The sequence below is a fragment of the Trematomus bernacchii genome, unplaced genomic scaffold (assembly GCF_902827165.1).
Source record: "Trematomus bernacchii unplaced genomic scaffold, fTreBer1.1, whole genome shotgun sequence".
In the NCBI taxonomy this organism is placed as follows: Eukaryota; Metazoa; Chordata; class Actinopteri; order Perciformes; family Nototheniidae; genus Trematomus; species Trematomus bernacchii.
In genome coordinates this window covers 897,252-920,243 of record NW_022987782.1, presented here as the reverse complement: position 1 = coordinate 920,243, position 22,992 = coordinate 897,252, and the positions used below count along the sequence as shown (strand labels likewise).

The 22,992-nt window shown below is 40.3% G+C and overlaps 1 protein-coding gene across 1 annotated transcript in view; it reads right to left on the bottom strand.

Moving 5' to 3' along the window:
- Positions 1-22,713, bottom strand: part of cep162 (centrosomal protein 162) — a 35,694-nt gene extending 12,981 nt beyond the window's left edge. Inside the window, 17 exon segments of the mRNA XM_034149343.1 lie at positions 2,358-2,489; positions 2,668-2,802; positions 3,130-3,296; positions 3,472-3,691; positions 5,369-5,627; positions 7,143-7,224; positions 7,900-8,091; positions 8,709-8,777; positions 9,157-9,187; positions 9,419-9,489; positions 9,566-9,636; positions 9,773-9,950; positions 15,743-15,883; positions 18,009-18,068; positions 20,727-20,844; positions 21,172-21,280; positions 22,554-22,713. Coding sequence (XP_034005234.1) covers positions 2,358-2,489; positions 2,668-2,802; positions 3,130-3,296; positions 3,472-3,691; positions 5,369-5,627; positions 7,143-7,224; positions 7,900-8,091; positions 8,709-8,777; positions 9,157-9,187; positions 9,419-9,489; positions 9,566-9,636; positions 9,773-9,950; positions 15,743-15,883; positions 18,009-18,068; positions 20,727-20,844; positions 21,172-21,231 — 1,986 coding nt within the window. The 5' untranslated portion in view covers positions 21,232-21,280; positions 22,554-22,713.
- Between the last annotated feature and the right edge of the window lie 279 nt (positions 22,714-22,992).

Below are 22,992 nucleotides of genomic sequence, written 5' to 3'. Positions count from 1 at the left end.
TGGAGCACGGGCACTAATTTTGTGAGCGCGCTCAAGCCAGTTACTGTGGGGTGAGGTGAGGCACAGATGAGATCTGCCTCACCTCAGAATGCGTCACCCCACAGAAGCTGGCTGGAAAGCGGGCACTAAGCGCATGCCTGTTCCCATCTCACTGTAGGTCACCAATGTAATGTTTGTAGATCCCTTTATTACATTTATCCTCGCCATCCATAGTCTCTAAATAACTTATTTCACGTATATATGATATTTAGGCTCGCTGGTATCAACGGCAATGAGAAAAGCACCAGGAGAGGCAGCCATAACCTCTGCCGCACTGAAGGGGGCGCACGTGAGCCCACAGGTTCTTGTTGCTACTGTAATTCTACGCAGAGACGGTAGACGCAAACAACAAACTAGACTTTTGAAACTACAGGAAGATAAGGAGGACTTTTACAAAACAGTAATAGAGATTGTTGTCCAGAAGGATAGCATGGACTTCATCTTCAAGTCAAGGTAAGACCACATTTGTAATGAAAATGGGATCTTACTAAGAAAGAACAATCCAATATTTAGATTTTGGGTATCCTTTTGTTGAACGGTCTGTTTAAAATGAATCAAAGCATCAGACTAAAAAAGCTTTTGAAAATAACCGAATATTTCGATTAAGGTCAAAATATAATATTTGTAAATCTGACTCAGTGAGTCAGTGCCTCACCAGCCATGAACCTCACCGCACGTCACTGAATATTTTAGTGATTTTGGACCTTTGATTAAACGTTTAATCATTTTTGAGTGGGAAGTAAGATGATGTGAAACTCTCTTACTGCAATCTGGATTTTATTTCATCTTCTCAGAGGAAATGTAGCAAGACTCAGCACCAACGCAGTGTTGTTTCGGTCCAGAACCTTTTTTATCTATTACGTTTTACAGAGAAGAATCAGTCCAGTCCCAAGTTCCTTAAGCTTCATTTGAACGAGACCAGAATTATTTTTGAGAGTCCTCAATGTCCCATGCTGTTAGGGAGCAGCAGCTGAGGGTCCTCCCATCAGTGAAAATGGACTCCCACAAAGGGAAGGATATCTCATAATTACAACCGGTACAATTTAATATAGGATCTTACTGTAGATTTGAGACTATGTTAAATGAAAGTAATTCGTTTTTTTGCTTTTTTTTACTTAATGAAAGGTACACTATGTATAGAGATATGTTTACAATTATAGGTTGCATTTTTACTAGACTCAGTAACGTACTGTAGTAGAACAAAAATTTGCCAGGAAAATAGTAGACCCAAAGGAGGAGAAGATTAGGCTCCAGCCAGACAGAGATATCTCCCGACCTACTTTCCATTTACATATAGAATACAATATTTAAAACACACAGTGGCTTGCCGATGTTATCTTCCTATCCAGAAACAGAGTTGATTAAGGCTGGTGCCCCACGAGGACGAATACGGGTTGTATCTGCATATTTCTCTTGCGTCTAGCCCTTTTTGCTACACGAGGCCGTAACGAAACGATAGAAACGGACCCCGCAAACGACAACGGGTCCAAAGGTGGATAGATCTGGGAACGGAGCGCTCTGGGGGGTCCAACGGCTCCGTGTGATCGCCTCTATACGATCATTTTGTGATCGCCTCCCCCCACCTCTGCTGCTCACCCCCGCAAAAGTGCACTGCACACTGAATTCAGATTCTTTATCTTTATCTCGATATGGACATAAACACGAGTGAAGTCTAATCTGACAGGACGGAGACACGCAGCTCCACCCGCTGTGATGCAGCGGGAGCAAAACACACACTTCAAGTCAGATCATCACCCTTAGCTATTTTAATGACCTCTCAAACTACCTAAACTAGTTATAAATATGTTTATTTTTACTGTCGGGTCACTCATTACAGGATCAGCTGCTGCATGAGACAGACACTGACGCTGTCAGAAGAGAGGAAAAAGAGAGGACAGGCTCCGTGTATTTTATTATTATATATAGTCGTTATTCATTTGTTTTAAAGCTTAATAAATAACAAAGAAGACCTTTGACCGGCACTTTTATAATTTTGTCCGGAAGATTTAAACTTTTACACACGTTGACCGGCGAAAAACTCTGCCCGGTTCCCATCGATTGCGATTGCGTTAATCGCAAAAAAGCTTCCGTCCACACGCAATATACACCGGATAGTGTCTGTTCACACGAGACAGCTCCGTTTAGCTCCAACCGCTGGAAAAGCTGCAGTACATATGCCGAGCCTGTACGTGGCGCTGAAGTTCCTCCACAAAAGCAGCGAAGAAGAATGGTTGTCATGGTTGCGCTTCTGTTTATTCACCGTGGTGGGGGCACAAACAGATAAAAAGATTCAGGGGTGAGTGTTGATGGAAACGAACCTGCTGGTATCCTTTGATGAGCGTCTCCTGCTCTTTCATTTCTCTGTCAAGCTGTTGGAGCTTTTCCCCAGAGGCAGAGTCAGAGGCCTCCGCTCGTTTCTTCTTCTGACTTTCGTCTTCTGCACTTCGCAGCTAAGGAGAGAAAGTAACAGCTTACTAACTGCCCATTTATTTTTCACTCATTTTTGCATCTAATATCAATTCTAAGATTGATCATTGGCAAATCTGAATGAGTTTTATCCACCTTCATTAGAGCGACACAGTGTGTCAGTATCTGCTCCAGTGTGTGTGTGTGTGTGTGTGTGTTCACCTTGCTCTGCAGGAGGTAGTTGTGCTGCTTCAGTGAGGTGATCTCCTCCGCTCCTTCCTTCATCAGCTGCAGCTCCCTCTCTTTCTGAGCCAGCTGCATCTTCAGCTCCTCAACCAGAGAGCGCTCCTCCTCCCTCTGTGAGACAAACAACAACACTCACATCAGAGACATCCCATTTTCAAACTCTGACAACTGATCCTTTGTGTATGGCTTCTCCTAACAGTGATTATACCTTAGAACCAAGGATCACAGCAAGGTGATTTAAAAACAACTGTCCCAATAAAGTCGCATAACAATAGGGCCATGCTGCTGTATCTCACAGTGCTCCTCCATCATTACTCTACTTACTGTCGACCCCCATCTAGTGAGCAGATCTTATCATGCTTCTGGGTGCTCTGTTCTACAGTTGGTGTTTTTTCGCCCTCGTCAAAATAGTCATGTGTGAATGAAGTATTTCCCTACGTTTTTGTTTGGAAGAAGATGTGTCAGTCCGGTTTCTTGAGGACTTCTGACTTCCTGTGTGTGTGTAGCCTCCTGGTGACTGCCAGTGTGTATCTGCTGCTGGAGGACGGCCACCAAGGACTGAACAGAGGCTACTAACTCACTGCTCACCCTCACACCAGGATCTGCTAAACAAAGAAAGAAAAAAGTGATCAGGACCATTTTATCAGGCACACAGCTCCACACCACCATCCTTCATTATATAGCATCTGTGTATGAAACATATTATAGAAGTATCAACACTCATCTTGAGTAATGCGATCAGTTTAATTACTTATTTTGTGTGTTGGTGCCTCTAATAACCTGTGTGGTCGTCTTTTGGTTGGTTCTTTGAGGATTTGGCTTTTTCTTGCGGATGCTGCAGAGGACGGGGGACAGAGGTCTGGGTTTTGGCTGCAGCAGCAGCAGCTCTGCAGGCCCCCCCCCCTGTCCTCCCCTCCACCCTCCTGCCTCTCACAGGAGCCACAGCGAGCTTTCTCACTGAAGATGTAGAGGAATGAGAAACAATGGAGCCACGGGACGCCTGGAAAAAAATATCCAGAATTATCCAAAATGACTTAATAGTTCATCATAAAAGATTCCCATGACAGTGTGGTGGAGGAGCTCTCTGGTTTTGCTAAATATTAGCTCGCTGAAAAGTTGCTAAAAGCTTTGGATTTTGAGGAAATCATTATCATTAGGATACCCTTTGGCTATTTGTGACTTTACATTTCCCTTAGAGTGTTTCTGAAAAAGCTGTTCAATCTGTATTATTTTGATCATTTTATATTATTTGGCTTTTAATTGAATTGTATTTATTCTCTTTTTTTTAAATGTATTATTCAGTCCTGTGTTTATTGACTTTAGTTGATGTGTTTTTATCGATCAAGTTTTGCCCAACTATTTATTTAATACCTGGGTAGGGGGGTGTTATTTATTTGTATTGTTGGTTTGTGAAGCACTTTGTGTAACCCTTTGTGTATGGAAAGTGCTATATAAATAAAGTTTGATTGGTCGAGTGATTGAGTTAATACCATACAGAGCAGGAATGTGGCAGCGCATCACCAAACACCCTTATGTTTCAAATGTTTGATAAGGCTGTCCTGATCACTACAAATATGTAAATGGATGAGATGAAGACAACTATAGCCTTGATTTGGCTCCATCGGATCTGATCTCACTACTGCTTACTGCTTCATGTGTTCTGTCCAGTGTTGGGTGTAACGCGTTACTGTAATCACATTACATTTTTGGTAACGCAGTAATGTAACGCGTTACTGTTATAAATTCAGTAATCACACTACAGTTATTAACATTGCACGAAGAAATGACTAGATTCTCCCTTTGACAGACTAGACTCTAGTAGTTACTACATTATTCAGAAGTTTACAGTAACTTTGATAATAACACAGGAATACTAAACGGAGCCTCTCTTTTCGTCTCTCCCTCTCCTGACAGCCCGTCTGTATCATGCAGCTCGCTGATCCAGTGAATGAGTGACCCGACACGAAGTAAATAATAAACATATTTATAACTAGTTTAGCTAGTTCCAGGGGTAGATAAGATAGGTCTAACTTTTAATCATTTTAAATATTTATAGTCACTAGAGGGATTTCCACCGCAGGTTTATATTTGCAACATTTGCGAGACTTGTCCACATGCAACTGTCACAGGGGTTGTGCTGCAGTGCAGAGACAGTCATCAACAGCTATAACCTTCGAGGGGTGGAAGTATGCCCATTATTTTGAATTTGTCAGAAGAAAGGACAGAAATGTGACAGTAAGGTGCAAACTGTGTCCAGGCTAGAACCTCTCAAGCACCTGCGAAGGCAACATGCTAACATGAAGCTAGTAGCTAAAGACCCCCGAACCCAGAGTGATGATGTTGAGTGTGTGCCGACTCCGAACAAGCAGCAAAAACTAGAATTTTCCCCGTTATTAACTTGTGTTATGTCTTCCTTATTGCTATAGTAATTGATGTGTGCACATGTAGGCCTACGTTTTACGTGGCTATAGGCTGTTGCTGAGTAACGCAAAAGTAATGTAAAGAGTAATGTAACGAGTTACTTTATGTAGAGAGTAAAGAAGTAAAGTAATATATTACTTTTTTTTTTTTTTTAAGTAATGAGTAATGTGAAATACATTACTTTTTTTGAGTAACGACCCCATCACTGGTTCTGTCTGATGCTGAAATAAAGAAAAAGTGAGTTTTAGTTCCTCACCTGTTGATTCTTAGCTCTACCGCCCCGAGAGGACGTGTCAGCAGAATATTTGTTCTCATCCTGAATCAGCCTCTCTACTTCCTGTCTGATGCTCCACGTCTGGTTGGGGGGGTCTGGAGAGCTGGACAGGAGGCTAGCCAATCCCGTGCCTCCATTTATCTCTGGAACAGGGTCAGTCTGTCCTTGTCTCTTGAGTAGGGACTCTGGAAAAGTCGTTTGAAAGGAGCAGGATGTCTGCTCTTGTATGAACCCCACAGCACTGGGTTCATTAGAAGGAAAGAGAAAACAAGGTCAAAACTGCTTTAAAACATTTGGTGTTACTGTAATGAACTTAACCACGGTTTGGAGGTTGGAGGAAAGCAGCAAAACATTTTGATGGTACAATGTTGGATATTCCTAGGTTGAATAAAAGACTGAACAAACAGATAGACAATACATATAGGGGTAATTGCATGTTAAGCACAAACATTTAGAAAGGCTGCTGGTACATAGACAAACATCTTTCTCTGGTAGGCATTAGCTCAGCTCATAATTCAGTCTTGACATAATTACAATATTATTTATATAAATACTTTTCCATTATTAGTTAACTAAACTAGTTATCTTAACAGGCAACATGTTTCATAATGACTTTTCATCTTGAAATGTTGTTCAATATGAATTACTTTATTGTGAAAGTAGAGTGGTGTAGTAATGACTTTTCTTTGGTAGTCCGATCACAGAAGTTATTTTTGCAAAATATCAGTGGGATTTTTCCATTTGATTTTGGAATATTTAAGAAAATAAGACCTGTAAAGCAGCAGGATAATCTTCACATATTAACACCACTTCATCATTTCTGGACTAAAATGCTAATGTTTGGCTATAAAGAATACAGCACGCAAGAGAACCAGAACTACTTAAATGCTAGCTTATTTCTGGCTGTAGGATTAATCCCTGCACCACTCTATGCTAGATCTTGATCCTTATTAGGGTTGCAAAGGGGCGGAAACTTTCCGGTAAATTTCCGGAAAGTTTCCATGGGAAGTTAAGCTGGGGAATTTTGGAAATATTCGATGCAAAATTAAACAAAAAACATGACATTTCAACAGATTTTTTTTCTTTTTAAGTAGAACAGAACAAGTTTTAATTATTTTATTGAACAATTATTTGTTTCATTGAAGAACGAAAACAGGAATGTTGAGTTAAATATTACTCATCCCCCCCAACCCCACTCATTAAAAAATGAACAAAAATGCACCCCCCATCCAAAAATCCCCACAAAGTCCCATTCAAAATGTTAAATGAAAAGATGTGGCTTCATTTGTCTTGTGCTTTGGGCTCAAAAGTGTGATCCAGTCTTCTCGAAATCATCTGTGCATGTGATGGAGGAATGCACAGTGCCTGTAGGGGGTGTGGTCTCAATAGCCATGCAGTAAGCAGAGTGCTATGGCATGGATATTCAAGTGAACTTGAATGGCATCTGTTTGTTTTAGTCAAGATTATGCTAAAATATACTTTCCCCAACTATATTTAAGTTCCCTATGAAGAGCCAACATTCAATTTGGAAATTTCCCAGTTTATTCCCGTTAATTCCCATGGAAAGTTTCCATCTTTGAAAATTCCCGGAATTTTGCAACCCTAATCCTTATACATTTAAAATGTCCTCAAATTTGTCAAAAAGTCTAAGAAATGACTGCATTAAGACCAACCAGTGAACAATCGAAAATACACAAAAAACAACCGCCTGATAATGTTTTGATTTTGGATAATTCAAAGTAAGATGAATCCTGACCTGACAGGCTGGAGGGTGAAGCCTCTGACATCATCCTGCTCCGGACGGATGGGTCTCATCAACTCCTCTGCAGTGGGGAGCTCTACAGCAAAAGTCAAATCATTATTCAACATACCTCAGTCCTGTCCTGCGCATACAGTACAGTATGTACCAGGGACTGATGCCTTAGGTCTGCCTAACAGCATCACTGAAGGGTCAACCAGAGCAGGAAGGTGTGTGAGCTGACAGCTGGAAAGGACACCTAGTTGTACCTTTCAGAGATCAGACCCTTTTAAGGGGAAGTTTGAACTTTAATAGGGCTTTATGATGAACTTATAATCAGAGTGAGACCCATAGTGGATGGCAGTCAGCAGGCCCCCAGTTTGAAAAAAAACATACAGTTACTGTTCTGGGGCTAAGCAACATACTGGTGTGGACGAGGGCAGCAAAAAAGAGGATTTAACCTTGCATTGATAGCAGCATTCATTTATCATGCTCTATATACTTTGAACAAACTATTAGAGAACTGCAGGTCTGCTGCAACTCTCACTTATTTTAAATCTAGGCTTCATTAAATCAAATAACTAGTCATATCTTACTAAATGCTTTTAATAATGTTTTGTTAAGCACTTTAAATTGCCTTGTGTTGAAATGTGCTATATAAATACATTGGACTTGCCTTGCTGTGAGACTTTTAATATAGGGAACATTTCTTTCAGCTTGGTAATGCAACATAACCCCAGGTAAAGCAGGGACTTATACAGGTGATGTGTCTGACCTGACTCATTGGTATCAGCCGGCTGAAGAGACTGCTTGTGTTGAGGAAGGGGAGTGATGGTGATGCCCACCCTCCCTTCCAGAGAAGAATAATGGAGATGATGGTCCTCTGAATCCTCCACAACCTGGATCTGCCTGTAGGCCTCATGGACAGCCTCCATCTCTGAGCCTCCACTCTGCACGTAGGCCCGCCCTGAACAGAAGGAGCATGGTGTGGGAAGGACTGTATGTCAGGAGTGGCTGTGTTGGAAATGTTTGGATGTGTGCTTCTGTCTTTTGAACTCTTGATATTTATTTTTAAGCCCCTACCCCCTTCCCTCAATAGGATTGGATTTTTGCTAAACCACCAGCGGACCTGGGGGGACAGAGCCTTATCCATAGACGCCGCCCCCTCCCTCTGGAAGTCTCTCCCAAAACACTACACTAATTTATCCATGTTCAAATAAAAACTCTTCACTTTAAAAGTGCTTTTAATCTGTTTAATGTTGTGTAATATTCTAAGTGTGTTGTTTTTATGATGTTTTATTAACTTTACCCTGTTAAGACAGGGCCTCCGCTCAAAATAAAAGCTTTCTTTGTAAAGAAGGCCGGCCTGAGAATGACTAAAATGTCTATATAATGATAATTGCTGTACGTTAAATGTGAACACTTTAAATCTTTCTTTGATATCATACTCAACCAGGAGGTGGACTGGGACCTCTCCAAGTAGCAGTCCACACTCCATATTTAGGTCTGTTCGGGGACTTGAACCGGCGACCCTACGGCTCCCAGTCCAAGCCCCTACTGACTGAGCCCGTGTGTTTGTGTTACCTCTGTCCAGTGACCCTGCTGAGTCCTTTCTTCTGTCTTCTGTGTCATCCAGGGAATCATGCAGAGAAACTGAGACAGGAGTAAAGTTAGAGAGGGCCTACTTGTTATTGTATTCTTCTGTTTGGTCAAACACTGACTGACTAAATCCTGATCACCAAACGGATTCATTTGAACTGTGCTCAAAGGATCTAACACAGAGTAAACTCTGCTACATGACCATGATAAACGATCACTTGTTTGGTTCATGCATGATGAATGTTGCCTGCACAGTATATTATTATTGTTGTATAAGTGCTATGTAATGCTTGTCCCAGGCATCTGACACTGAAAAACTCAATTCCAAATGTTCTAGAACAGCCACCCATGAACTCAGTGAAATGGGTGACTTCATAGAATAGAAAAGATTATAGAAATACAATAGAAATATCATGTCTTTTTTTCCTCTTACCTTTGGCAAGAATTGAAGACATCTTCGGTTTCTGAAAAACAGATGATAACATGTCAGAAAAAGAATATCTGATGGCAGTGTAGAACTGGATGCCAGACAAATTGAGCTAGTTGGTTTTTGGAGGCAGAAGAGCAGCTCATGCTAACGTAAATCTATAGCAGTTTAACACATGGATTATGTGGTTTTTGTCCTTAGTGTCATGTACAAGCCAGGATTTCAAGAGAGTCCTTATCAGGGACTCTCTTGAAATTATAATACAAACCTCCTCCAGCGGCTCTTTCTCGTTTTCCTCTTCCTCAAAATCCTCACTGTAATGTGGAGATCCTGTAAGGGCTGAGAGAAAACGCCTGATTGAGACAAACAGAACTACAAGAGATACAGGAAACAGAGAAAGGGTTTATTTCTCTACCTGGAGACTCCCTGCTGATCTCTGTGACTCTCATCTGATCTTCACTCTGCTTCCCCTCTGCATCAGCTTCCCTACAGGGACAATTGATATCCTTATAACATTACAACCGTGATCTTCAAGGGCCTTTTCATTGGAACGCGTTCTTTAAAACACATATCAAGACTTATTTCCGATTTCCACCACAGTTAGTGAAATAAATGTACATACCTGTGGTGAGTAGCGAGGGTAGAGCTTGTTGAGTCCAGCGCTCTGTTCAGCTTGGAGTAATCTATAGTGGATAAAGCCCCTGCCTCAATTTGGGCAAAGAACCTGGCCTTCTCCTGTTCTTCTTCTATGGTGTCCAAGCCAATAACTGTCATGTTCCCAGCTGGTACCATCAGTGAGTCTGCTCACGCATATAAAGGGCACACGGAAAGCACAACCACTTTCAAATCACCTCTCAAAACATACAGTATCTCTTTACACTGGCATATCCACCATGATCACTACTCATGACACATGCTCTGTTCACATTGATTATATACGGCCTTGTCTTGTTTTTCTGTCGGTTTTTTTGTGCGTTTTTGTATCTTGTACGGAGACCTTGAGAGCCTTGAAAGGCGCCTATATAAATAAAATGCATTATTATTATTATTATTATTATTATTATTATTATTATTATTACTACTACAACAGTCAGATAGCAAAACTGAAAGCAAAAAATAAAAGTGTATAAGATGAACTAGAAAATTCAGAGAAATGTTGACTGTGTGACTGAAAGTTGGGTGCGCGTCCCGATGCTAACATTACCCCCGCTGACTAAGTATTAATAGCATTAGTTGTATTGTTAAGGTACAACAAAGAATATCCATTCATTTTAGCTCACTATTTGAACTGTTTATCTATTACATTTTTTGATTCTTGTACCACATTCCTGCATCGTTTCTGAACATCTTTAGATTACCACTGGATTTAGTTAACAACCGACAGGTGTGTTCAAAGATCACAGCGTTTCCACGGCAACGCCCTGCCAGTGAACGAGACAGCCTGTCAGAGAATGTATTGACAATATTGTGCTGCATTATTGCTTCTAAGTAAAAAAACTGTAACTCCAATCAGCTAAATATCCTACCCAGAGTATTTAGGATACCAGATGAACACCTGATGACTCCTGTTTGCTATATTTCATTTCATTTCATCGTTTATTTGAAGAGGGACAGTGCACATTGATGAACATTTTTAACAATTAATGCTTCAAAATGTAAATATGCCGGATTTGAGCTTTTAGCTAATTTCCATCCGTAGTCCATTACATACAACATTTAAGAACATGACATTTATATACATAGCAAAAATAGCATACATGATATGCAGAAAGTGCATGAGCAGCATATAAGCATTAACCACATGGCAGTACAATGTAGTATGGAAGCAATACTACGATATATAAAGTGCAGGAGAAGATACAAGTGCTACATGTTATAAAAATAAAATGTGTTATAGAAATAATAATAAAATAATAAAAATGTTATAGATACGATTGCTCCAACTACGGTAAAGGAAGTGATTGGCAAGAAAATATCTCCATGGAGAAAGGCCATGACCGTGAGAACAGAAAAAAGAGAGTGTCGAAAAGCAGAACGTAGGTGGCGAAAAACAAATCTCCAGGTTCACTTTGAAATCTATAAAGAGAGACTTGGCCTTTATCATTTGGAATTGAAAAACGCACGACAGTCTTTCTTCTCTGACATCATTACCAAAAACAAAAACAACGCACGTGCCTTGTTTGCTACCGTCGACAGACTAACTAACCCCCCAGTGTCAGTAGCCTCTGAATTTCTATCCACCAGGGCGTGCAATGATTTTGCCTCCTTCTTCACTGACAAAATTCAGAAAATTAGACAAGCAGTCAGTGCCTCTGCATCAGGTACAGCAAATGTGTTGTCCCCATGTCCACCTAATATCAATTCAAACACCATGACACAATTCCATCAGATTAATGGTAAAAACTTAGAGGACATTATTCAACTTCTGAAATCCTCCTCCTGCTGCCTTGATATTATTCCAACAGGATTTTTCAAAGATGTTTTTCCTTGCATGGCCTCAGATCTACTTCATATAGTAAACACATCTCTTCACTCAGGTATTTTTCCAGAGGCCCTGAAAACTGCAGTCATTAAACCGCTCTTAAAAAAGAATAATCTAGATGCTTCAGTAATGAACAATTACAGGCCAATATCAAACCTGCCATTTCTAGGTAAAATCATTGAAAAAGTAGTATTTCAACAGTTGAGTAACTTCTTGCATTTAAATAACTGTTTGGATGTGTTCCAGTCAGGATTTTGTCCAAACCACAGCACTGAGACTGCTCTTGTAAAGGTCTTCAATGACATCCACTTAAACACAGACAGTGGCAGAACTTCAGTGTTAGTATTATTAGATCTCAGTGCTGCCTGTGCTCACTGTTGACCACAACATATTACTAGACCGACTAGAAAACTGGGTGGGACTTTCGGCAACAGTTCTAAATTGGTTTGAGTCCTACTTAAAGGACAGAAAAAACTTTGTTTCTATAGGTAAATACACATCTGAGTTGACAAATATGACATGTGGGGTACCTCAAGGCTCCATCTTAGGGCCTCTTCTCTTTAACATCTACATGCTACCACTGGCTCAGATAATGAAAAACAACAAAATAAGTTACCATAGCTATGCGGATGACACACAAATTTACGTAACAATTTCACCAGGAGATTATGCTCCAATTCAAACACTGAGTAAGTGCATTGAACAAATCAATGACTGGATGTGTCAGAACTTTCTCCAATTAAACAAAGATAAAACTGAGGTAATGGTTTTTGGAGCCAAGGCAGAACGTATAAAAGTTAGCGCTGAGCTTCAGTCTGCAATGTTCAAAACAACAGATAAAGCCAGAAATCTATGTGTAGTCATGGACTCTGACCTGAGTTTCAACAGTCACATTAAAACAGTTACTAAATCAGCCTACTATCACCTAAAGAACATATCTAGGATTAAAAGACTAATGTCAAATGTGGATTTGGAAAAACTTGTCCATGCTTTTATCTTCAGTAGACTCGACTACTGCAATGGTGTCTTTACAGGCCTCACTAAAAAATCTATTAGAAAGCTGCAGCTAATTCAGAATGCCGCTGCTCGAGTCCTCACTAACACTAAGAAAGTGGATCACATCACTCCTGTTCTGAAGTCCTTACACTGGCTTCCTGTGTGTCAAAGAATATATTTCAAAATACTGCTGCTGGTTTATAAAGCTTTGAATGGTTTAGGCCCAAAATACATGTCTGACCTACTGCTATATTATGAACCATCCAGAACTCTCAGGTCTTCAGGGACTGGTCAGCTTTCTGTCCCCAGAGTCAGAACTAAACATGGAGAAGCAGCATTCAGTTATTATGCTCCAAATATCTGGAACAAACTCCCAGAAACCTGCAGGTCCGCTGCAACTCTTACTACTTTTAAATCCAGGCTGAAGACTTTTCTTTTTGCCGCTGCTTTTAATTGAACTATACACATCTTAAACTGCACTGTAACTTTTATCCATGTATTTTTTCATTTAATGTTTATTTTATTATCTTTTCTTTTTAATGACTGATTTTAAATGCCATTTTCATAATGTCTTCCATTTTTGTAAAGCACTTTGAATTGCCTTGTGTTGAAAGGTGCTATATAAATAAACTTGCCTTGCCTTGCCTTGCCTTACATGAAGTGCAAAGGAGATACCCCTGTATTAAAGTGCGTTTAGCGGTGATTACACGTCTGGTTGTTTCTCAACCATTCTTTTAGTTGACCTTTGAAGCTATTGAGAGTGAAACAATCCCGTGTCTCAGTTGGGAGGCTGTTCCACAAAGAGCTGCCTGTAATGGAGAGGACATTTTGTCCAAAAGTGGTCCGTCTGTGGTGGACTTCACAGTCTCCTCTGGTTTCTGACCTAGTGCAGCGTCCAGTGTGTTTTCTGTGGATGAATTCCCCTAAGGGAGGGGGGGCCAGTCCATGTAAACATTTATAAAAAAAACACATACTTTTAAAAGACTTAAAATTGTCAAAACTCAAGAAATTGTGTTTTTCAAGGATGGTACAGTGGTGGTATGAATTTGGCTTTCTGTCAGAGTATTTCTCAAAAAATACACAGTAAAAGTACTTCAATGTATTGTATAAGTAGTAGGCTAACTAATACAAAGTCAAACTGTATCAATTCCATTAAGAACTAATGGTAAAATTGTATTTTTATCATTCATCAAAGATAGCAGAAAAACATGCATTATGGAGCTTACTATGAAGGGGACTTTGACAGAGGATTACTCACAAAGTACACAGTGAAAGTACTTCATTTTATTTCTGGTAGAAGTCAAACTAGTACCGAGTCCAACAGTGTCAGTTTTATTAAGAACTTGTGGTAAAAGATATTTGTATCACTCAAATATAACAGGAAAAAAATGAAGAGCCGCTGATTTGAAAAAACAAAGTGGAGAGACGGCTGAGTGACCGCAGTGCAGAATCGCTGTATAGTTTACATCTCCTAACAATGTTGTCCATTTTAGACACAGGCTTATTATATTTACAGCCCTTAGTAACATTCGTTTTCTGGGCTCAAAGTGTGTCTTGGCCGTTTTCGTTGTGATCGCTAAATTCACCTTGTTTATAATATTATCACAGTTCCAAGCAAACGAGTGCTTTTGCTTTGAAATGACTTCCGTGAGTTTCGCCCCGCCCCTCGCTCCAATGACCATTAGACCATTTAGTAAGGTAACAAGCAAAAAGCAAAAAGGCCTCTCAGACGCTCTTCCGCTTACTTGTGTAATAAAGAAAAACAAATGGACGGTAGATACACGGATTGACTCGCTGCAAAACCAACTGTTAGCCTTTTTGTTTATTTGTTTAATGAAACCGGGTGCTTTCAATGCGACCATCTTTATAAGGACGTTGGCACAGGCTACCGGGGAAGTGGACGGCGAGGAATCTTGGAGGGTGTTTACTCCGAAGAGGGCTTCCCGGGGTACTGCAGCTGGAGCTGTTTTCTGGTGGCTGAGGGAACAACAGACCCCGCCTCAACCCAGTGAAGAATCCTCAGTGTCCTCTCCACTTTCAGAGGAAGGGTCAGAGGAACTCAAAGACATGCTGGACTCCAGAGGTCATTCTGTGTCCGTGTTCAGGAAATTGTGCCCGTCTTCTAAATAAATAAAGATTGATTCTGCACTGAAATGCCTCTCGGTCAAACTGCACGTTTATCTTTGGCAGCCAGGTGCATAAACACACTCACAGTTGTTTTTGTTTTTGAGTAATCAAGCACCTCTTCAAAGACACATTTGATTTGATTTATTTCGAACGTGTAATATAATAATAAAACAAATTATAATAATAATGAAAGGAAACAAGAGAATTATGATACTGTAGAAACGTAAGCAGTATCAAATTGATAAACTAAATATTATTGACTTACACATTATATATAAACAAATGATCTACCTAATTACACATCTGAAAAGGCGTGGGAAGAAGTTTACACGTATTTAATCCCACCCCTTCTCCCAAAAACTAAATTAACATTTGTTTTCTTTTCCAGCTCCTCTCCCCTCTAGCCGTGATGTCACCCACTCTAAGTCTTAACCAGCTCTCTAATACACACCCATTAGAAAATGTGAAAGTGTGACATTTTCACAAAACGTAAGCTGCGACTACGTGAGAACCATACTAGCTATCAAAAAATATCCGATTAGTCTAATAAAGTCCATAGTCTCTTGTTATTTTTGTTCTACGTATGCGGAATCTGTATGGGGTCAAAGTGGGGTGTTTTTGAGCTCTGTTCAAATGGATTTCCCATTCAGTCCTATGGGGCAAATCATTGCAGTTTTCTGCGATTTGCATGAAAACGGCTCGACAAATCTCTTATAAAAGACATAGCAACCCAATCCCCGTCATTCCGCACGTTTTGATGTGTTTTTTTGTGTTTCGTGTCAACGCTGCCGGACGAGTAGCATGACAACATTTGTGGCGGAAGAAGGAGGAGAAGATGAGATAAGTATGTCGAATACTATACTGTGTGTGGCTTCACCAGTCACACAGAATTAGACTTGTTAGGTATCTTGCCAAGAGACTCATCGACATTGTGACTGCATGCTTTTAATAAAATGTATTTGTCCTCATAACCATCTCTGGACTCACCCTCTAGCTCAGCATTGGCACAGCTGACAAGGGCTGATTCTGGACTGACTTCCTTCAAACCAGCGTCTCCTGGATCATCCTCCTCCTCTTCAACAGGCTTCCTCAGGGACTTCCGGAAAGTTTTCCCAAATCCCAGCAGTCCTAGAGAAACATGACAATGCACAAGTGAATCTTGTTTTAGTGAATGGAGGTCATGCCACCTAGGTCAGATGACATACTGTAAACAATCTGAGATTCTGACTAATAACTGTAATAGATCATCTAAATGTTATACTTAAACATATTTATTCTACTATTTAGAGTGGTACAGGGATGAGTCCTAAACACATACATTAGTTAGCGTTTTAGCCCTTTCAGGCTCCCTCTTATGGCAGTAATTGTTTGTTTTGATTCCCCAAATAAGGTATGTGGTGATGCGCAACCATGTGACCATGATGTAGTATCTTTATAGCCTGACATTAGCTTTTTCGGCCAATTGCATCTACGCTTCATGAATAATAAAAGTGGTTTAAGAACGTGGAGATTATCATGTTGAACAAAACATGTGCACATCATAAATGATTGTGTGTCACAGATATCATTTTCTGCCATATTTCTAAATCCAATGGAAAGATCCTATTGCTTTTTGTCGAGGGAGCCCTTGTGGTGCCAACTTCCAGGTCAGTCTACAAAAATACGTGATCACTGCACCTATCTGTTAAGTCTACGTGTGCTTACTGACTCACCAAGGCTTGCCTATTTTTCATATAAAAAAACTACTAGTACTACAATTTGTTTGTAAGGAATAATACATCTGAAACCCGATTACCATGTTGGGGATTCAGAACCTGACACAATCGAACAGATCATCATCATCATCATCATCAACATAATCACCTCAAAGAGGCAGTGTCATCTGATCAGGACTGTATTTGTATGCATTACATTGTACAGGTGTGCCCATGTTGCTGTTTCCCCATGTGCAACTATGCAAAGACTTTCTAAAAGTCTTTATACATGTGTGTTTCTCCTGAATATATCATTAGTAACTGGTCCATCAATCAGCTGTAGGTAGGTATTAATATGGATGACCGAACAATAGAAACTGCATAAATCTGTGCACATGTTGTGTCCTTAATAAACTAAATGGTGAAAATGTCACAATTTCCTTATGCGTCTTCATTTATGTTTAGATCGACAGGAAATGTACTCTTACAGGACACAGAGCGCTGCTACTCTTGTCCCATACTGCCCCCCGCTGTCTTTTGCTATGCATGCATTCTTCAACTTTGCTTTTGAATTGAGTTCAGTTTTGCAGTTTATGAAACATTTAAAAATGAGGCTTTGTTGAAATGTGAGGTAATAAATGTTTTCTGTCAAATATGTGCAGTTGTTATGACATTTAAAGGTTACATTCCTGCTATTTCATTCAACGTATAAAAGGCAATTCACTGGAGTTACCAGTTAATCAGAATGTTTGAAAACACTTTCAAATACATCAGTGAACACACAAGACTACTAGTTTTCATGTATATGTAGCAGGTGGAGAAACTATAACGTTAGTGTACAATATAAAAACTAAAAGCTGAGTAAAAACAATGAGACAAACTTAAAAGAGGAGTACTATTTGTGCTAGTGAAGTCTGTCACTCTACCACTGAGGGACTAAAGGAGAACTACCGGTGACAGGTGTGAGGCTTTGACTTCCAGTTACCATCTCCACTGTCCCTCTGGGAATGACTATGAGAGCTGACTGCTGGAGGATCATCAGAGAGGGTGTCCTCAGGGCTCCTCTCTCCTGAATCACTGGGCAGAGTGGGACTGCTGCGGCTGTCAGAGCCATCAGACGGAGTTCTGTGTCTCTCTACTGTTTGGCAAACCTCCAACACTGCATCTGTGTGAGTGTTGTCCGACTGAATCGGTTCATCAAGAGCTTTGCGGCGAGGTTTGGGGACCGGCTTATAAACGGGATCCGCACTGACCACTTCAGATAGCAAGAAGAACAATAGAAAATAATATTGGAGCATGTAGAATTCAATCTGGAATAGATTTAGATTCAAGTTGTGGTAAAAATGTTATTTTTTCTTCTGTTATATATGCATATAAGATGCTTTACAGTCAATATTAAGCAGTTCCACAGAAATACAGCCTGTGAATTTCAGTTTGAAAATCAAGAGGTTACTGTTGCCAACTCAATGATTTCATTCAAATTGAAGACATCTTGTCCATGTCATCTCAGGACGTGTGGTAACTGTTTAATGTGGGACTTCTTTTCAACTTGCTCTCACCATTGGTGTTCTCGGGCTTAGCCTTTTTGGATTTGATAAATCTTTTCTTGGCCATCATCTCTGCTAGGGAAGAAGGAAAAACAGAAAGGAAAAGGCATGCAGAACAAGAGATGTTAAACAGACACATGCAAATCTGGGAAAGATACACAGTTTTCTGAAGAGATGAACATGTATGTCGTGCCTTTGATATGATACATAGCAGCAATGTGAGATATGAATATGAATTATTATTTATACTGATTCTTACTACATACATACTGACTGTATTATAATATCTCACAAAGGGTAAAACTAACCAAAGACTGATTTAGAATCTAAATGAGTCTAATGTTGGTTTTATAAGAAAGTTATCAGTAATCTTAATTTGAAGATAACTTTCTTAAAAGGTCCAATGCCTGGTCACAACCACAAAAGAAATGGGTGCTAGGAGGGCAAGAATAAGCAACAATCTAACCTGCTGAAACTGAGTGCTGTTCTATATAACCCTGCAAGGATATTATCTTATGTACTTCATGTAAGACGCAGTGTGTTTGCGTTTAACTCTGCTTACTCCAAACACAAGCATGTTGGATTAGTGTGTTTCACTACTCGGTGAATATCAAAAAGGAAAGTTCAGGGAAAGGAAGTTGTTATGCAGGAAGCAGGGCAGACGGGACAATGCTATGAGGAAAAGACATAAATTAAACAGTATATAGAAACCATCATGCATATCCTGGTATAATTGGATCATGAGAAGGGACTGGAGTCAAGGAGAGATCAGTGAAAAGGGAAAAGTAGAAGCATACAGGTCAGACAGAAGAACTGGGCAGAAAGGAGAGGAGGTACAAATTTGAGTTTTGATATCATTGGAAAAATGTCTGATCAGCAAAAATAACTTCTTACAAGCCTTGCTATGTGAGGAGGTATTTAATAGGCTTGCATGTATGCTTGTTTTGTTCAACCAATATACTGTAATAAAGAAAACACAGAATCCATCAGTCAACTCATGGGCTCAGTTCTACCAATACACTCAACAAAGGCATCTGGAAAAACTAAATGTTATCGTAAGTCAATGCCTAAACACCTATCCATACATGTCTGTTACAAACAACGTATGCTGCCAGTAATTCATATCCTAAGTGAATACACCATGACAAGTCCTTAATACATCTTAATTTCTGTGTCATTATACACTGCATGTTGTACACCGTGAACACATGAGCAGTGTGGGATTATTCAACCGGGTAGATTCTCAAATTGCACAGCGCTGCTGTTCCTGCGACAGAAATGACAATTGCTGCTGTTAGCTGGGTGGCTTTGTAGCAGCTGGTTGTGTGTTGATTAGATGCTAGCTAAATCATTACAGAATGCTCTATTAACCCTATAAGATCAACGTTGGCTTCTTTACGACATCAGTATAGTGGTAAGCAACTTTACTTAAAGGTCCCATGTCATGCTTTTCTGGTTATTACCCGCCTCCTTGTGTGTTATGTAGCTTTTTATGCATGTAAACGGTCTGCAGAGTCAAAAACCATCAAAGTACACCCTGTAGCGAGTAAAACTCTAACACAGAAAAGTCTATGCTGCCCCAGAACGCCTCGTTGGACATTTTTCTTTTTCCATTTGTTTCTTCCTGAGTATAATGGACCAATCCGTGGAGCTCCTCACACACACACACTCACAGCCTTATCTTTTCTCAGCCGCGGCTCCGCTGATCTCCACTCACGTGTGTGTGCTCAGGCTGAGTTCCGCGGTGTCTCGCTGTCTCGCAGACCCCATGCAGCAACCAGGAAACGACACCAGTAATACAGCTCACACTGTCCGCTCCTCGAGCCTCAATGGGCGGAGCAGCGAGCCCTGCAATGTCCCGCCAACACGGCACCCAGACCCCACGCAGCATTCTCATCTGTTTGTCATTACTGGTGTCATTTTCTGGTTGTTAACAAACGCCGTTGTAACACATAAACACACATCAGAGCACAGTAGGCTCACAGGGAGGGGGGGGCAGGAGCTCCAACAAGCCGTTAAGGACAGAGAGTGAATACACATACTATACAGAGATGCTGTATGAGAAACCAATGTGATTTTGGAACATTGAACAATGTAAATCTATTCTAGTAGACCTCAACAATGGAATTATGATCAGTAGAAATGGCCATGACATGGGACCTTTAAAAAAACTGAAAAAAACCCACTTGTATAACTTTTATTTGTATAGTGCTGTGTTGACCAGATTAGCCTCAATCGTGGCTGGTCGCATAACTTCTGTTACTCCAAGATGGCGTTAAGTGCGAGAATTGTCCAGAGAGAATTCCACAGGCAACCTTTTGCCTGTAATGAGTGCACCATCCGAGTACTCAAAGTGAATTTCGCTATACTTTGCATTGGGACGCACTGATGCAATCAAAACAACAGAAGTATGTCAATTCAGACTCAGCAATGGTGTATCACCCACACAACATTCAGAGTAAGCTACTAAACGGGTGCAACAGGCACCTTAAAATCACTTTTTTTCATCTGAAATTGCATATAATATATCTACTAAAAAGAGGAATTTGACATCCTGCTGTATTTGGTCAAGACTACTTGCCAGCTGAATATTACAATTGTAAAATCCAGTAATTAACACTGGCACACCTGCAGCCAGTGACCCATTCTCCTTGTCCGTGCCAGGCTAACCAAGGCGAACAGTGTCCAGTGTGATGGATGTGTGATGGAGAATCCTCCCTGTATCATTACCTCTCACTGCTCCCCCCCCGCTGGGTTCCTCATCCGGCCGCCAGGACGCTTTTGGTTTCCGGGCTGATGTCTGGCTGCTGCTAGCACCCAGCTGCTTCTCAGATTCATCTGAAACAGACTGACAGGAAATAGGATTGAAGTCAGGGAAGTGCCTTCAAGATAAAACTGTGTGATTAAACAATATGTATATTAACAATACATGCAATAATACATGTACGAGATGATAAGCTAACTTAACAGTATCAGTCAGTTTTGAACTGTACAAGAGTACAAGTTTGTGTGGATTGGACCGATGGTGCTTTTCACTGGCCTGCCATGTTGTTACGGGAGTGACCATACAAGGTCCCTTAATCCAACAACAGATCGCTATCTGTTCAAGGTTGTTGGATTAAGGGACCTTGGCTCATCTATAAAGAGTACCACAGTGAGTAAAATGATTCATTACCTCTTTCAAGAACAGCTCAAACTGTTCATCCAGCTGATCCTTGGTTAGTCTGTGAGACATAGTGACACAACTGTCCTCTCCATCAGCCAATGAGAACCCAGACAGCTGACTGACATAAGGACAAAAAGAATATCATGAAAAAAAAGTAAAAGAAATGTAAAAAAAAAACTGTGATGAGCTGAAATGATGTGCAATGTACAGGTATCATATTATTTGTACTTAATAACTCAAGTTCTTTATGAGAACAGTAAAGAGAGGGAGTGGGACTAAGGTGGCTCCTATACACATAACCCGATTATCACTGAATATCAGAATGCAGCACAGTGAGGTTACACAGATTTCATACAGCTGACGCTTATAACATATTCCTGCTGAAGCACATCCAATTTGAGTCAGCTGTCACCCTGTGTTACTGTTAGAATGGCTAGGCAGATATTATGTCAATATTAAATTATGAAACTAGGTATCGCATCACATTTTGCAAATCGTAACATCACATGATTTTCTTTTACTTGTTTTAAAGGCTGCATACAGTACAGTGGGGCAATATTCTGAACTCACCAGACTGTTCTAGCTAAACTATTATTTGCCTTTACCTATTAAGTCATTACAGTATATCCCATAACTATTGATTATGTGTCAAACATTTGTGGGAGGACCAAAAGTCAACCCTACAATATGGTCAGAGTTTATAACTTGCTGGCACCTTCAGCCAGTAACACACATCCCAAGTGAGGGTCTGCCTTAAACTATGTATTAAGGTATCAGCATTAATAACATACCAGTTATGGGGGTCTTTATGAAAAGATGTTGACCGGATTTAGTTTAATTTGGCCACTTCTAAGCCAGACAACAGAGTGTTTATTGGAGTGCTCATTATTAGTGACACTGTTTATGCTCACTAAAATATCTTATTTGAATAATGGCCTAATAATAAATAAATAAAAAGAACACGCACAGATCAAAGAAAAGGGGATGTTGTTATCGAGGCGTCATGCAATAGAAAGAAAGCAGTGCAGTTTCCGGTGATAACTATCAAAATAAAACATGTTACCGACGTTATTTCATTAGTTATGCATATACATCGACATTAAAGTTCGGTAAGTCTTCTCCCCACCTCCGACCGATAATATCATAATGTTTCTTGGTGTAGCACAAATTGTACTATAGATACGTGAGCGCACCATTTTTATTTTGAAGAAAGTATTGCCTTACTTCCGGTGTTTTACAGGATGATTGGCAACGCTAGCTAAGTAGTTTATCTCCTTAGCTAGTAACGTTAGCTGGTTAGAAAAGTAAATAAACGATATGCTACTGCATAGAGAAAACGCATTACAATGTCCTCAGCGTACATGTATCAAGCTACCATCAGCAGAACTCACATGAAAGACTCGACTTTGATAGAACTCTCTTAACTGGACACTTGTTCAAACGTCCTCCTCCTTAGTTTGTTCATTTGAGTATCTGGCAGTTCCCGCAACACCCAGGTTGCATTCGAATAGTCCATTTAGCTTAGGAACCTTCCTAACGGAGTGAAATGACCCGGAAGTCCCTCAGTGGCAGCCATGATAAGTGCCGTTCGAATTCTCTAAATTAAAAGGAAAGGAGGTTTCAAACTTCCTTTATAACCTCCTTTAGCCTAGGAACCACTGGACCTCCCTAACCGAAAGGAGAGGAGAAAATGCTGCCCCACAATGCCTTGCAGCCGCAGCATTTGCCGTCACACAACAGTCGGCCGTTCACGGAAACAACCGATTATGAACGAGAAATGATATCATGAAAGTTACGGTGCTTATTAAGCATTTTAAAACGTATGTGGTA